The sequence below is a fragment of the Spea bombifrons genome, chromosome 1, assembly GCF_027358695.1.
Source record: "Spea bombifrons isolate aSpeBom1 chromosome 1, aSpeBom1.2.pri, whole genome shotgun sequence".
In the NCBI taxonomy this organism is placed as follows: domain Eukaryota; kingdom Metazoa; phylum Chordata; class Amphibia; order Anura; family Pelobatidae; genus Spea; species Spea bombifrons.
In genome coordinates this window covers 102,498,775-102,515,185 of record NC_071087.1, presented here as the reverse complement: position 1 = coordinate 102,515,185, position 16,411 = coordinate 102,498,775, and the positions used below count along the sequence as shown (strand labels likewise).

Genomic DNA, 16,411 nt, shown 5'->3' with positions numbered 1-16,411 from the left:
ACAGTAAGACACACACACACACACAGTAAGACACACACACACACAGTAAGACCTCCCTCCCTAACCCCCCTTCTCAGGATCTCCCCTCTAACTCCCTAACCCCCCCTTCTCAGGATCTCCCCTCTAACTCGCCGGCACCCGAGACAAACGCTTCCAACACAGGCGGCGGTGGCGGCGGCCGCCAGCAAAGGATTCCTGTATATCTGTCAGGCAGGGGGGCCCGAGAGTTGCCGAGCGGTTGTCTTCAGCAACCGCTCGGCACCCCTTGGGCCCCCCTGACTGGCAGAAATCCAGGACTCCTCTGCTGGCGGCCGCCGCCGCCTGCCTCAGTTGCGACCCCGGATTTATCGGCGTATAACACGCAGGTAGGGTTTAAGCTCCGGATTTTAGTTAAAAAAGTGCGTGTTATACGCCGATAAATACGGTATATCGTTGCCCCCCCCCCCTCCCTGCCTGCATCTTCGCTCCATAAGACGCGGCTGATTTTTCATCCTACTTTGGGAGGAAAAAAACTGCGTCTTATGGAGCGAAAAATACGGTATTTACTTTGTCCTATAAGTAAAAAGTGGAGCAGCGATGCCAGTGGCTAAATTTGCGGGTATCATCCAAAAGATTCAGTGGTTTCCACGGTGATTGCTTCATATTTAGCAAATGTCAAAATAAAAACAAAACTTCATAACAGTGCTAATCCAGTGCCATTTATGTGTAAAAATTTTAGGCCGCTTATTTTAGTTTAGGCTTGCCTTTTTTTTTATCTATCATGGAGATAATTTAAATATGAATGAGAGAATTATAAATCAGTTCTACAGCCTTTCATTCTTAAAATTACTTTTAGGGATTCTCCGGCATATCATTCAGACTAAAGGCATTATAGTAGAATTTTTAGAAATGGCACCATTATTTATACATCACCACCCTCTGTGTATCTTATATGTCAGTTGTATATTTAAGTCATAACATTTGATTCCACTCATGAAAAAATGCCAAATTTGGAGAGTGAGTACTTGACTTTTTAATTGATCAACTAGCATTTAAGGAATGGGGCCTTTATAATACATGATTCATTTTCATTCTGCCCAATACTTTTATAAATACCAGACTGAACTTTGGCCAAATATTCTCATATATTTCACACAAAAAAATGTTGTGACCGTGGCCCGCCTTAAGGTAGGCTTTACATATGGCATGAAGTTTTCATGTAGATGTATTGAATGATTTGGTCTAATGTGTTAAGGAGTTTATGGTCTGGTGGGAACACAGTCCTTGTTTAAAGATTCAGGTAACAATGCTTATGCTCATCATTTGTTTATCGTATTTATTATATACAAAGTCTAGTATCTGTTTTACATTTATTTATTTGACTGTATCTCTTAGCGATGCTTGCTGGAGGAGGACATTTAAGTGTAAGATCACAAGCATTGGGTACCAGTCGCCTTCTGTGTCATACACAAATGAGTTTGTAGACAAAGATTGGTTTTACATGCCTCCTCTATGACCACATAAAGAATATTGCACATACATTTAGATATAAGTAGTACAGTACACTGCACTGAAGTTATGTATTGATGGTTATCATGTTAATGCCAGGATCCATATACATATAGATTTTAAGTTCTGTCCTAAATAAGTATGGGTAACGTTGCCTCTTTCACCGAGCCGTTTTCTGGACACTTGAGAGATTGTGTCTGGTTCTGTTCTGTTGCAGGGATGTGGGCATGGGTGTGTTTCACCAGTGGCTGCTAAAATGGTTTATTAGATATTAAGGAGAGAGAGAGGCAATAAAGAAAGAAGTAGAGTCGAAATAAACGGGAGAGAAAGAAAATAGAAATATCGGGGGTGAAAAAAAATATACCTGTTGCACCTTGAAAAAAGAAGCAAAACCTACTCGAGTTTTTTAGGATCTAGACATTAGGCCGTTAGCCAGTAGGATCTTCCATGTGAACCGTGGCTGTTCGGCCTTTGCCACATAACACGCTTGCCTGTATTTTTTCTGAGTTTATCAGAATTACGAACTACTTTTTCCTTCAGGCTTGCAAGTGTCCTACACAGATTGCCATACGTGCTTATCCTAGTTTTAGGTGTAGCTGGCTGTATGAAAATAGTTTACTTTATAAATCATTTTGATAACACCGGCTAAATAGGCTGCTACTCGTACATTGTAGGTCAGTTCAGCTGTTGGAGAAAAGACAAATGTCCTGTCGGTGAACTTCTGCAAAAAAAAAAAAAAAAAAAGTACAAATTCATATATGGCAAACTTTATTTTTTATGGATAAAATGTAAAGAAAAAAAAAACTGTAAAATGTATTTTATTCAGTTTCACTGGTATATAAATTATACACGGCTCGCATAAATTGGGAACACTACTATATTTAACTTACCCGGATTTGAAAAATCTGAAAATCTGTACCTGGTTCGTCATTGGTTGCGAAAAGGTTAAACGCAGGCAATCATTAAATAGTTTGCACTGGGACTGGCATAATGTCCATTTGTGAAATTGCTATTTTTTGTGTTAGTGATTTTCGGTTACTGGAAATAATGGTTACGAGATAGTTTGCCATATAAATGTATGGTATCAGGTGAAACGAATGCGATTAGAAAAAAATCACATTGGGCATTATAATAATAGAATAGTCTCAAACCTTCACAACTTTTGTTTATTTTTTCTTCAACATAAAATCATTAATATGTATTTGCTCTCATTTTTCCATAAATCAAGACCTCCATCACTTTTTATTTTAAATACATAATAACAGTTATGGTTTGTTTGATTTTTAATGTATATTACCACCCAGATTGAATTAGGCAGTTTGTGCAAAATGTAGCACTCTACACAGAAATCATCAGGAGTTCAGTATACATTTCAAGGTTTTTCCTTGAAATAGTCAGAAAATAAACCACATGTGAAGAAGAAGAAGAAAAAAAGAATTTATTCTTGCAGTACTGTGGTTTTCTAGTGCCAAGGATATCAATGCAAAACATTTATGCACGTGCAAGCCTTGTGGATCTTGGACAGGTCTGTCTTGTGAAAATACCAAGAATGGAACAGGTCCAGAAATCGTCCAATAAGTAGATCTTTTCTCCTTAAATATATATATTTTTTATTATTTATTTTAATAATAAAAGGGAGGGCCGCCTGTATAAATACACATTCAATGTCTGTGTGTTAGGGTTAGAGTGTGTGTGTATGTGTTAGGGTTAGCCCTAGCCCTAACCCCTTAGCCTAAACCTTTTTTTTTGTGAATCCTTTGAGTATTAATGAAAGCACATAACTTACAAAAAACACCCCGCTCCTTGGCCCACCAAGGGTTAATGTGCTGATGTTGGTAAATAACAACATGCCAGCCTGTTGGAAAGGTGGATGAGCCCATTGTACAGACAATTAAACTGATCTCAGATATGACGCCTGCTTTGAAATCAGTACGACAGGTGCTGCAAGCTGGATACAAAGACTAAATATTTATTGTCGCTACATTGTTGCCTGGTAGCGCTGCACTTTAAGAGAGTTAGTCTCAGGTTGGCACTAAAGTCTATTAATATGTTTAATGGGTTAACGATATGCCATTAATAGATCCGTCCAGAAGTAAATACAGAGTTAACATATAACGCTGCCCCCGTAAACTGCCAGGGAGACATCATTACACCTGCTGGCCCGTGTTAAAATGTTATGCTTAATGGACCAGCGTGCTGGCTTTGTAGTGTACCCTTTCTTTTACACAAAAATCTTTGTTGAGGTGCTGTTCCACCTGCTTTTGAATTTTTGTAATGAATAGTTAAAACGGACCTCATTCCTAAAGAGCAATCACTAACAAAAATACTATAATCATTGGAAATGTTGCTTTTATAAAGGAGTGTTTGTTATATAATAAAAAAGTGGATACTTCTAGGCCATCATTCAAGTTCAACTCAAATTTTCTGTGGTTTTTCTGCTCATATTAGACATGTAATTAATGTTTTGTATAAGTAGAATAGAACCTTTAATACTGTCCCAAGCTTCAAGCTAAACCACCTTATTGATGGTCATCTTTTATTGACATGTGCATTAAGGATTGTCACTTTCTTTGGGTTGAATGGGCAGCCGACCATGGTCCTACTACTGGGGTGCCATTGGGCCCTTTAAAGGACTCTTGATAATTTTCTCTCTCCGTTTCTACCACGCCAGGAGCAAAAACCAAAGCCTACAAACCACTGCCAATCTAAAAAAGCTTGTTACCTTTTTCTTGATAAAATCAATGAATCAATTCCTTTATATAAAGGTTGTTTCAAGTCCATGTTGGGAGCTTATTGTAGACATGTGAAAATGTAGTATAAAGAAACTCCTTGAGGTTGAGATCTGCTTAACTACATCTTCAGTATTAACCACAGAGGAAGGTGGATCTAAGATCTGTCACTGTTGTGTTGATTTGCAGAATGAAGGAGGTAGGATATGTATCAAGGAAATGCTGCCATTGAGGAGAGGACTGGCCCGCTATGATTTAAAGATTTTTGCCTTGTAATTCCACGCTCCAAGTTTTGGAGTAATCGGGACTTAAGGCGGCATTTGAGACCTGAGATGAATTCTTTCTCTGCTCCTCCATGGGTCTTACACACAGTCCGTTTTATTTAATATGTGTAGGACTGAATAGTGTACGTTAAGCATATTGTTGTCCAGATATGCTTAGGGGTTGTCGTATTACTTGGCTGGGCTTACGCCACCTGGGCTAAATGGAACCAAGCCTCTCCTGTGTGATATCCTGTGCCCCAATTCACTGTGATGAGCATAGAGGGAATGCACAATACATGCTGGATAGTCCTTACCTATATAAAAAAAAGTTTAAACTCGGTCACAGAAACATACCATATTACTCTAGTAACCCATTGAAGTTTTTGTACCCAGAATTTATTTTTTTTAATCCATTATATAGAAGTTTCAGTTTTCTACCTGAAGCAGATCTCTTTATACACATATTGGTGAAGGACATATGCACAATAAACCAAACCTAAATGATATGGAATATGATGCACCCTCGTTTTGGAGATAATTTGTCCAAAGATTAGTAATCAGATTATATATAATGTACCTTCAGCTGCATAAGGGACTTTGGTCTCTGCAGTGTTTTTAAATGAGGCGTGTGCTTACACATTTGTTTATAGTGGTGAATGATTGGGATCCGGCACTTCCCGCATGGATGTCTCTCCCCTACTATAATATTTAAACAGTGTTTTTTGGTAGTTTGTGCAAGAGATCCTCTCCCACACATCGCTGGGATCATTGTGTCTGTAATCTGGAGGTTTATAGCTACGTGCCCAGCTGTTAAAGAAAAGCAGCATCAGTCATTTCCCAGGGTTCAAAGTCCTTCAACTAATGCTAATTGCCATGACTTTTTGGTTTGTTCATAAGACAAGTAGGTTATGTAGAATTATTTTTATTTTTATTTTTTTAATATTTGGTGTAACGTGGTAAGTAAAGAGCCTTTAGTTTTGTAGCCTGTTTAAGTCTACAATAACGTTGCTCAGTAAAAACTAAGCGATAAACTTGGAAACTACAAGTTCCTTCGGAGTTGAATTTGGCAGCTGTCTGTAGAGTTTAATAATGAACCGGGGAAGTTGGACAATTTAGGTTGCAGATTTTAGCCAAGTCTTCTTTAGTGAATCCTCCATAATTCATAAGGTGCAGATGAGGTGAGAAATATGTGAACACCACAGAAGTTATCTGCACATATTCTTTATTCCTAAATAATTTCAAAGGCGAGAGTTGGTGCCGTGTTAGCCTTAGAAACACGGGAGACAAGTAGAATCAAGTTAATGCCTTCTTTTGGGTAACTGAAAGGTCTCAAAAGCTTGCATTCTAAATCTACTTGGCTGAACTCTACTTGTCTCCTATATATTTTAAGACTTTTAGTAATGGCAACATGCAGTGAATAATGATTATCAAACAGGCAAAAAAATCTCCAAGTATGCCCTTTGTATCTTTGTAAGCTTTCAGTTAGTTTGGAAATTCATGTTGTATAACTGGGATTTAGGAGAGCCCTTACAGAGGTGAAGCACATAAAGAAGGAAGCGTAGTAGTAGTCATAGAACCTCCAATTTAATGTTTAAAACGCATTAAAGTATGCATTATACCAGGCCTGTTCAATCTTCTCTGAATAAACTTGCCAGTGCTGGCCCTCGATAATGAATAGTGCAAGGAGTTGGTACCGCAAATATCTTGCCAACCTTAGCTTTAGTTAAACGAACCTCTTTATCAGGAGACCTGCAGGCTGCCATTATCGTGATATTTTGGGTGCCTTTCCCTGCTTAAACGCCACATTGAGGTGATTTTTTTTTATGACAATGCTAATGGAGTCCGTTCCTCCTTTATACTTTTGTCAAAAGGCATGGTTAGCAGGAGGGTTGTGAATTTAACTCTCTCAATTCACTATTATGAAGAACCATCCCTAGCAAATTTATGAAGCAAGAGGGGCAGAGCTGGTACTATATAATGCATCATTCAATGTATGAGGAGACCTATTTACCTGCACATGTTGAAGGACCAGCCAAGCTCTTCCTGCAGCAGAAGCTCAATGAGTTGGACCTTCCTAATGTATAGTGAAGCCAAGGAGCTGAAGCTCTCCTGACCACTCTCCCAGAGCTTCGGGGTAGGTGTCAGGATCAGAGTCCTGTAGAATGGGCTAAGATAATAGAGCTAGAACATATACTAATTGCTAATGTGCAGCTGCCAGGAAACAATATATTGTGCGAAAAATAGAACTTTACCATAAACGCTTATTTTTCTGCTTGATCTTCTTTTGTGGTCAGATTTCATATTCCTAGCGTTGTATAATGCCCCTTACTTGACCTTTTATTACTCTATTGGCCTTCATTACTGTTCTCAGTAGCACATAATGAGCTGTCCGAGGGACGCAGCCTGAAATAGAGCAGTGCAGCTTCCTTGGGAAGGTGATGAGAGGTGAGGGCAGAGGAAATCCTGTGTCAATACAGGGAAGCGGGTGCGGTTCCTTTTTACGGAGAACACTGATTATTGACACCAACAAGCCCTCTCACAGTTTAGCCTCCTGCTTTGGGGACTCTGGTGTTACAGAAAAAAAAAATCTGCTTTGTAGTCCAGAAGAGTAAACTCTGACTTGATGTATTTTACACAACATTGTATCAGAATAAACGTGTCCTGCAGTGTTTAGACTACCATGTGTTGGTTTACAGTTGAGCTGGCAAATACTACTCTATATTGTCCAAGAAAATGACAACAGAAATTAGTTTGGGTTGAAGAAGAAAAGTGTAAAGTGCATCTTGGAACATCCTGTAATGCCAGATGTAGTGGGGCAGAGCCAGTTCTTGGCAATCTCCATAAACAAGTCAATTACAGGGAAATGTTTCCGATGCTGCGTTTGGTTCAATAGTGGGTGAACATGACTTTAGGGGTAGGCACTATATCATGTAGGAGCTACCTAATGATGGGGTTTATCCAACTTTCGCTTTAAGATAATGTATTATGCAACATATATGCTACAAAATATTACTGTATCATTTAGTAATGACTCTTAAGGCACAAGTTCATTAGTCTAGTGGAAGATGTTGATAAAGCTTATAATAGGGGTGTTTAAAAGTACCAAACCTACAGTGTCTTCTTGCATTATGGAAGAAAACATCCGATAAAACAGTTTGCAAAAATCCATGATCTGCAAACCCTATTTGTTCTTGGGAGAAGGATGGCAAGCCTCCCCAAGACTACGATATACAAAGATTTGTCCCACAGCAGGTAGTAACTGTGTGTCAGTGAGTGTGGAAGGCCTAGTGGCAAACCTATGTCTTCCTTAGGACAAAAAGGAAATTTTGCAGACTGGGGAAAATAACGAGAGGGAAGAAAAAAATGCCAGTCCACAGAGACAGCTCATGCACCAAGTTTACACGGAGATTAGCAATCCAAAGAAGACACAGTAGGGAGATGCTGACGCAGAAGTAAAGGACAATCACTTTTAACTTGTGTTTTTGAAAAGGCTGGGCATCTTTCCTAGGCCGAGGACCACCTAGCCATCATCATTATGATAGGAAAGGAAGGGCCTCTAGAAGAGGCCAATGTGACCTCCATCCCCCGTAAAGCATGGCGTCCAAAGAGAGAGAGGTTTTGATGCTGACTGAGTGCATGGCCATAAGTATCCAGAGATTAGCTGTTCTCTGAAGATATAATAAAATTGAGGAGACTAAACAAAGGCCTGGGTGTTCTGAATCCTTGGCAATTCTACGAGGCAAGAGGAAATGGAAGTTTTTGTCTGTCCTTCTATGTATGAGATAGAAACCCCTGGCGTTTGAGTGAGCTATGGTTCATGCATATAAATCAGGGTGTTTTACCAAAGTTGTAGTAGCTAGAGCAAGGGCTAATAGGTAACCAATTTCTCTCAATTAAAATTTTTGAAGGGAAATGGAAGACTTGTCCAAATTGGATAGAAAAGTAACGGGGCACCTTCTGGTCTGGATAAGGATGTACCCTTAAGTGGTTTGAGGTAACGCCCATCTGTCTTTAGAGAAGGAAAAATAGAAGAGAGGGCAGAACCACACTGTATCAATGTGAATGGAGTCATACCTTGTGTCAAATGAGGTGTTTTTTATTTTTTATATTGCCGATGTGTACAAGGTCTATCGAAAGAGTTGATCAAGTTTCTGGCCAAGGTGGAAAGACCAATAGAATCTATACCCCCATTTGTGCTGTGATCCACATAGACTGAGGAAGAGAGCCGAGGGGTTATGTGGTGAAACACAGCAGAACTTTCAGGCCACCCATAGTTTCAAAAACCCAAGAGTATTGAACATGGGCAGAACAAAATGCATGTCTATGAGGAGAGTCTTCCTGGATTGGCTGGGGGACCAGCATATTGTCTAAGTAAATGATACAGGCTACCCCTTTTGGGTAGATGCAAGTGACCACTGTCCACATAATTATAGAGATGGGAAATGGAACATTGGAAAGTCCAAAAGTGGTGTTTCCAGCAGACCCTACGATGAGGCTAAATTGGTACTCACTGGAAACTCCATGGGATAGAATATTAAAGGAGATCTTGTAAGCCTTCCCTTCAAAATCATTTTTGATGAAGAAAAGGTGTTTTTTATTTTTTGTGTTTAGGACTGGATGTACCAAGCCATCTTATTTTGTGACAGGGAACATGTGATTCAGCCAGTCCTTCTGATTTGAGCTGTTGTGGGTGTGCTAGGCATGTGCTGATGCGCACCTTGTTGCGGGACAAATCTTTGTTCGGGAGGCTTGCCATCTCCCACTAGCTGTTGCTAGGCAGCAACCTTCCCGGAAAATTAAAACTGTTGGCGCTGTTTTTTTGTTTTTTTTCTTGTGAAATGACTATAAGGTGACTTACATGTTTTTTGTTGAATGCCTGTTTTGGGGAAACACTGACCCCCAGAGGAACATAAAGTTAAAGTATATTTTACTAGAGGGAAATTATGGTACATTATATTCTCATTCTGATTTGGTTGTGTGCAGTCTAGTTTACATTTTGGATGGGCTCTTATCTTATGTTAATGATATAGATATAGATAAACGTGTTAACTTGTATCAATTCTGTAGTTGTTTGTAGTGTATGCAAAAATGTTCAAGTGCCAACCAATGAGACCAAGGGTTAGATGAACCAAATAGTTATTTTCTCCCGTCAAGTTCTTTATGGATAATTGTCTTCCTTAAATACATGAATTTGATTTGTGGATCTACTGTCTTTGGTGTTGCAGTAATTCAGTATATACAGTACATTGATATTGTTACACAAATAAAGTGTTTCATAACATTAATAACCTCTTCTTTTTATCTGTAGGAAAATGCTTTGTTGGTCCGAGAGGTGGAGGTGGACAAAGTGTGCAGTATGGAAAGGAAACAAGTTGAAGCAATAAAAAAGCTGTGGGAGGATCCTGGGATCCAGGAGTGTTATGATCGGAGGAGAGAGTATCAGCTTTCAGACTCTGCCAAATAGTAAGTGGATGGTCTTTGCCACCAGGGCTCCCTGAAATATCCCGCTAGTTTTAGAGAGTCTGAAGCCTTAAGAAAGTTGAGTTTTTTTTTTTTGTTAAATAATTCAAATCAGCCAATTTGTTGTGCGAGTCCTGCAAAATGAAATAAAGCTTTCAAAAAAGTTCAATGACTTGAACACAGAACCTGATAAAATGGGTGGAACTTCTACTTAAATGTCTGAGTTAGGTAGTTGGAATTTGTTGGGGTCCCCACGATGCAGAACTTTTTAAAGTAGATTGAATGGATGCAGCAACGAGCACTGTGTCAAGTCGTCTCTACTAACTTGCAATTCTGTATGAAAACTTTCCCCTCCAGCTATCTTAGCGACATTGATCGGATTTCTGTTCCTGCATACATACCAACTCAGCAAGATGTCCTGAGAGTCAGAGTGCCCACCACTGGAATCATTGAATATCCCTTTGATTTAGAAAACATTATTTTCAGGTAAGGTATCAAAAGGATTCACTGCAAGGTTAAAAAAAAACAAAAAAAAAACCATATTTTGTATATACCCATGATCGATACTGGTTCAGTCTCCCAACAGCCTTGGATTTAGGGTGATTAACCAATCGCATTCCTTGGGCATAGGAATAAATAAGAGTATTTTTTAGAACTGGTTCTTATTTATATAACAAATTATGTGTAGGTGCACCAGTTTCGTTTAGTGCCTGAGCAACATTTGCTAAATGTATCTGTTGCATATTTTCTGTGGATCGTGTCTGCCTTTCATGCTAGTCCAAGAAGACTACACTTTATAACATAATGCAGGCTTTTCCCTTTTAGAACAGTCTTCGTTGAATACCACCAGACATCATTAAACTTCCACCGTGTTTAACCTCGCTTTGTATCTTCTCCTATTCTAGAATGGTGGACGTAGGAGGGCAGAGATCCGAAAGAAGGAAATGGATCCACTGCTTTGAAAATGTGACTTCCATTATTTTCTTAGTGGCGTTAAGTGAATATGATCAGGTGCTTGCCGAGTGTGACAACGAGGTAATATGCAGTACATTAACATCAAATATTGATATTTTTTTACGCCTTTTGAAATGTTTAAAACTTTTATGATTAATTTTCTCCATATTTGCCAATGATTTAAAGATCACAGTGGGATGACAAGACTACCATCACATGCCTTATTATTCATCCCAGTTAGCGGAAAGGATATTTAATGTGATCTGCCCTTAGAGTTAGAAAGGCCTGGGAAAAATATGATTTTTTTTCCTTTTTTGCCAAAGGAAAAATTGAAAAAAATATGGAGTGTGGAATATGTTCTTTTACAATGATAAACAACGTGCATGACATGGTATTCAAACTATATAACAGGAAAACCTCTGTTTTTGAGACTGTAAAGTCTCAAATCATTGCAAGTTTTCTCACCTGAAGACAAGCAAATGCTGGAATAAAATTCAAGTACTCAGAACGTAAATTTTTAAACAGGAGCGATGTGCATTTCTGTCTCTAGGGGGGCTGCAGGGGAGGTTTGGTTTAGTTTGGTTGTGGCCGGGCTCCATCTTGTTGGTGTACAGTAGTTGATTGTTTCTGTCCTCTCCGTTAGGCCTTAGTTGACAGATAAGAGGTTAAATTTGGTTGTCGTTATAATCTTTATCTAAACCATTCCTATTGATGTTCTCCCCCATCACAGTGCAATGTTTACCTATAGTCTGAGCCTGGCCAGTGAATCATTTTTTCTTTTCCTCCTCTCATTAAAATGGTGAGACCAACATCTCCTGTATTGTTGAAATGTTCTTAATATACAGACCTTGTTCCATTTGTAACAAAAAATAAAGTTTAAAAAAAACAATTTTAGTTTATTATTTACTGAATAATTTCAGCATCATACTTCTATATATACTGCATTTAATCTTCCCAGTGTAACAAAATTATTTTCAATTTGTACATTTCCATGTTTTCCAGGAAAAAGTGTTTTTTTTTTTTCCCATGACTTTAAAAATTCCAGACATTTTATCTCTATCCATCCTTAACTTGCAATATGTTCCTATAATTTGGACAGCGATAACAGCTTGATAGCTTCTCTGGAATATTGAGTGCACTTTGCCTGATAAAACCAACAAAACCTCCTTATAAATGTAGTCATACATTGTGAACATACCCATGTTGGTGAGGAGTCTCCAACCTTTCCCTTAATGGAAGCTACTCATTTTTAAGATTTAAAAATGTATTAAATTGTATTTATCATTTTCTAATTTATTCCGTCCCTGCACTAGAATAGACACTCTCATTTCCTTCAGATATAGAGTGCATCAGTCTCTAGGGAGCAGGCAGAGTCTACTGAACGGCAGACCCTGAACTGCCCATTTTTAGACCCCTGCTCCAGATTTTTTGCCCGTTACATCAGCATTTATTCAGTCCTTTCACGACAAAGCTGAATAGATGTGTATTCAGCGATCAGGACCCACAAATTATATAGTATTAAGAGCAAAATGTTCTAGCTGTGAAAACATACAACTTCAGGCAAACTACCACATAAAAGAAAATGCAACATCCTCTGGATCACTTTGATTTTTAGATTTTTTTTATAGATTCATATAGCGCGATTTGATTTTTTTTTCTCCCGTTACTAGCGCCTGTAATAATTTTTATTCACTGTACGTTTTTGTTTTTATCAGAACCGAATGGAAGAAAGCAAAGCACTTTTCAGAACCATCATAACATATCCCTGGTTCCAGAACTCCTCTGTCATCCTTTTCTTAAACAAGAAGGATCTTTTAGAAGAAAAAATTATGTTTTCCCATTTAATTGATTACTTTCCTGAATTCACTGGTAAGCGCATTTTGTTGTAACAACTCAATTTACCCTTTTGTAACATTTACTTAAAGGAAAAATGAATAATATCAAATTGTTACAAAAGGGTTGTATGAAGACTTGGTAAAATGTTACAATATGTGTATACATTTAATACCGTGTGTGTGTGTGTGTGTGTGTACATATTATTATTATTAACCCCTTAAGGACAATGGGCGGTCCCTAAACCCATTGAAAACCATGCATTTTGAGCCTGTACATGTACGGGCTTTGTCATTAAGGGGTTAATATTGTTGTCTTATATAGTGCCATCAGATTCCGCAACTAAAATATATAATCTCTTATACCGTGAAGCTCATTTAATAAGTGATCTCTTTAAGACATTATGCTGACTGTCTCTGGAGTAAACAGGGAAAAGGGAAGTGAGACACAGAATTGACCAAGGTCTGATTAAATCTTTTATACCTGGAAAAAAAATGGGAAGGCTAGATGTGCCGAATGGTTCTTATATGCCGGTTTTCTCCATGGATAAATGCATTTGATTATATTGTGGATAAGGGGTACTTGTGAAGTTTTTGGGGGGTATTTAACCTTATGATGCACCTAGTGATGCCTGGCATGGATACTCGTTATCTTGTCAATTTACAAATTCTAAAATAATGAAATTTACATAAAGTGTTACAATTTTGTTATTTATAGTAGTGTCTTATGTCTTTGTTTTTTCTCTTTCTTTCTTTCTATCCTATAGGGCCAAAACAAGATGCAAAATCTGCGCGGGAATTCATTCTGAAACTTTACCAAGATCAGAACCCTGACAAGGAGAAGGTCATCTACTCACACTTCACCTGCGCCACGGACACAGAAAACATCCGCTTTGTGTTCGCTGCTGTTAAGGACACAATCCTGCAACTGAACCTGAGAGAGTTCAATTTAGTTTAAACAAAACAAAAAAAAAAGAAAAGACAATTCGGTTTGTGGATTCCTTGGTTTTTCTGTATTGATTAGCTACCGCTCCAGAATCATTACAGATACTGAATGTTTCTCTCCTGGGCGTACAGTGATAAGATGGTATAGAGTTTCTTTCAGAGACGCTGTGTTTTGAATTCTTCAAAGTATCTTTCGTATAATTGTAATCAGGAAAAAAAGAGAAGTTAATTCTCCCCTCTCAAAGTTTACTGGGTGTGTTTTGTTTTTTTAAAGTGTCATAAGACATATTACGCGTATTGGTTTTTTAAATCGACCTTTTATGAGGACTATGGTTGTTTTATCAAATGTTTGTGGGAAAAGGATATTTAAGATACTGTCAGAACTTTGTATGAAATACATGCAACTAGATCACAATTTATTGGATTGTTTTTTTTTTTTATTATTATTATTATTGATAATCTCTGTTGTGGTATAGTTTTTAACCCAAGTTGCCTTGGCTATATTATAGCAACACAGATGGCCAATGCCATTTTTTCATAGAATAAAGAGTACATTTTTATGATTTTTATAGATTGGGGTGTTTTAATGTAATGTTAGAATATGCTTTTGTCTTTTCAGTAAAAAAAAATAAATTAAATAAAAATAATCCCAAAAGTAGGTAATAGAGGACACTCATAAATAAACCTTATCACTAAATGTTTTTTTTTTCTATTTTATTAGAGGCATAAGCATTAATGGTATGGTTACTCTTTTAAATGAAGTAACGTAATCACTGATTTTAATAACTTCAAATCAATGTGTAATACCAAAGACAGAGAATAAAGTAACATTGTAATGATATTTGTAAATATGTATTTCTTTATAAATAGATGTATGTATATATATTTGTATAAGCATATATACATATATTTGACATGTTTCTCTATTCATGTAGGGCTGTTTGAATGGAAATAAATTGCAGTTCAAATGATAAAATACACTAAAACAATGCTTTTACCGAGTTGTCTCTCTTGATTCAATCTGAAACTATGTTGGTGTTTCCAGGGTTTCTGGGAGTTGTAGTATGTGTTTTTGACCATTGTGAAACCTAATAGCGATCGGGTAAGCTGATAAGGTAAGGTATAGGGTCCCATAAGTTTTCAAGACCCCAGGGTCCCTTCTTCAGATATAAAGACCAGGGTCTACTGAGGCCCTGAAAGCTTATGGAGCTATTGGATCTCACTCTGTGAACATTGGTTACTAAAAGGTTGCACTGTCTTCTCTACAAAACTGAAAAATTCTGATAGGTAGAATTTGTATCACATTTCTACCCACAATTTAGATGATTTTTTTTTTTTATCACACTAGGTGTTGGAGACGTATTTTAATGTACCATAAATCTCTGATATCAAACGCACCTCGCCAATGTCTAGTACGCAGGTGCAACTTTAAGCATGGTTTTCAACGAAAATGTCAAATTATATGCATATTGTTTCTGTATGTTTTCTTATGTTATATACTAATTGTTATGTCCTGTCTACCCTTTGTACAGTGCTGCAGAATCTGATGCCGCTATATAAAACAATAAATAATAAGATTATAATAATATATATATCTGAACTGAGTGCCTGCATAAAAGGAAGTTTTGACAGAGGGGTTTAGGTGCCTAAGGGAGGGCTGGTGGCATAATCATAAATAAAGTGGCCCAGCGCATGCTCCATTTGCAGTATTCTGTCCTGTCCAAAATTCACACACGATGTATACAAAACCTATAAAAGGAGTAGAACAAGGAAATCGAAAGTCCTTAACTTACATATAAATCCTAGTTTAATTCTGGGTTAACATTTCCTTAAATCGTCATCTTGGTTTGGATGGAAATTATTTCTTTCTATAGTCACATTTATTTTTTCTTTCACAACTACTTTTTTCTTCTGAAGCGGTCCGGCACGGCTTTCTCCTTGTTTCCCCCCCTTTATCCAGGTGGCCATTCAGTGTTTCTTACCACAGCGGTAATCTTCAGGAGGCTTGTCATCTCCCACTGGCTGTTGCAAGGTGGCGGTCCTGTTACCGAGAGTTTTCATGTGCCTTGTAATGTGAAAGATTAATATATAATAATATATATTAATGGCCAACTCCAACAAACTCCTGCCAGAGAATCTGATGTGGCACCTCAAAATGCATAGTTAAATCAATGAGGTAACTTAAAGAATATATATACGTATTGGCTATGCATTATGAAAACTAATTCAAGGTTGGTGATATGAAAAGGTTACAAATTGCCTCCAAACCTACACACTTCTGGATTAGTGAATTACACCCAAAGTGCAAAGAAATCCAAGGATGAGAGGGAAATTCCTCTTTGTACTCTGCTTGTGCTCACTCTACAATACTCGTGTACCCACTTTCTCTATAGCGAATGGGTTGAATATATTAAAGACCCTTGAAACTTCCAAGTATTCACCGGAACACCTGGGGTGTTGCTTGGGAATGTTCCGGTTAGGTCGTTAAACCGAAGAACTGCAAAATCCATGTTAATTTAATTATTAATTAATTCATTAGTTCAATCACTAAATATAATGTTAAAGGATACTGCAAATTGATTGACATTTGTTCAGAATCTAGTCAGTTTAGGAAAACAAAGTACCGAATTACACATTTTAACAGATGAAATCCTGTTAGGCTCGTCAAGTCTCTTGTAAAGGCAAAACTTCCCCATCTGAGCGCAGACAACTTGATAAATGATGAGCCAGACACCAAAGA

The 16,411-nt window shown here is 37.7% G+C and overlaps 1 protein-coding gene across 1 annotated transcript in view; it reads left to right on the top strand.

The window, feature by feature from the left end:
• Positions 1 to 14,660, top strand: part of LOC128497037 (guanine nucleotide-binding protein subunit alpha-14) — a 57,771-nt gene extending 43,111 nt beyond the window's left edge. The window contains exons 3-7 of the mRNA XM_053466890.1: positions 9,789 to 9,943; positions 10,298 to 10,426; positions 10,846 to 10,975; positions 12,610 to 12,763; positions 13,494 to 14,660. Coding sequence (XP_053322865.1) covers positions 9,789 to 9,943; positions 10,298 to 10,426; positions 10,846 to 10,975; positions 12,610 to 12,763; positions 13,494 to 13,684 — 759 coding nt within the window. The 3' untranslated portion in view covers positions 13,685 to 14,660. The remainder of the gene's footprint in view (positions 1 to 9,788; positions 9,944 to 10,297; positions 10,427 to 10,845; positions 10,976 to 12,609; positions 12,764 to 13,493) is intronic.
• The last annotated feature ends 1,751 nt before the right edge of the window (positions 14,661 to 16,411 follow it).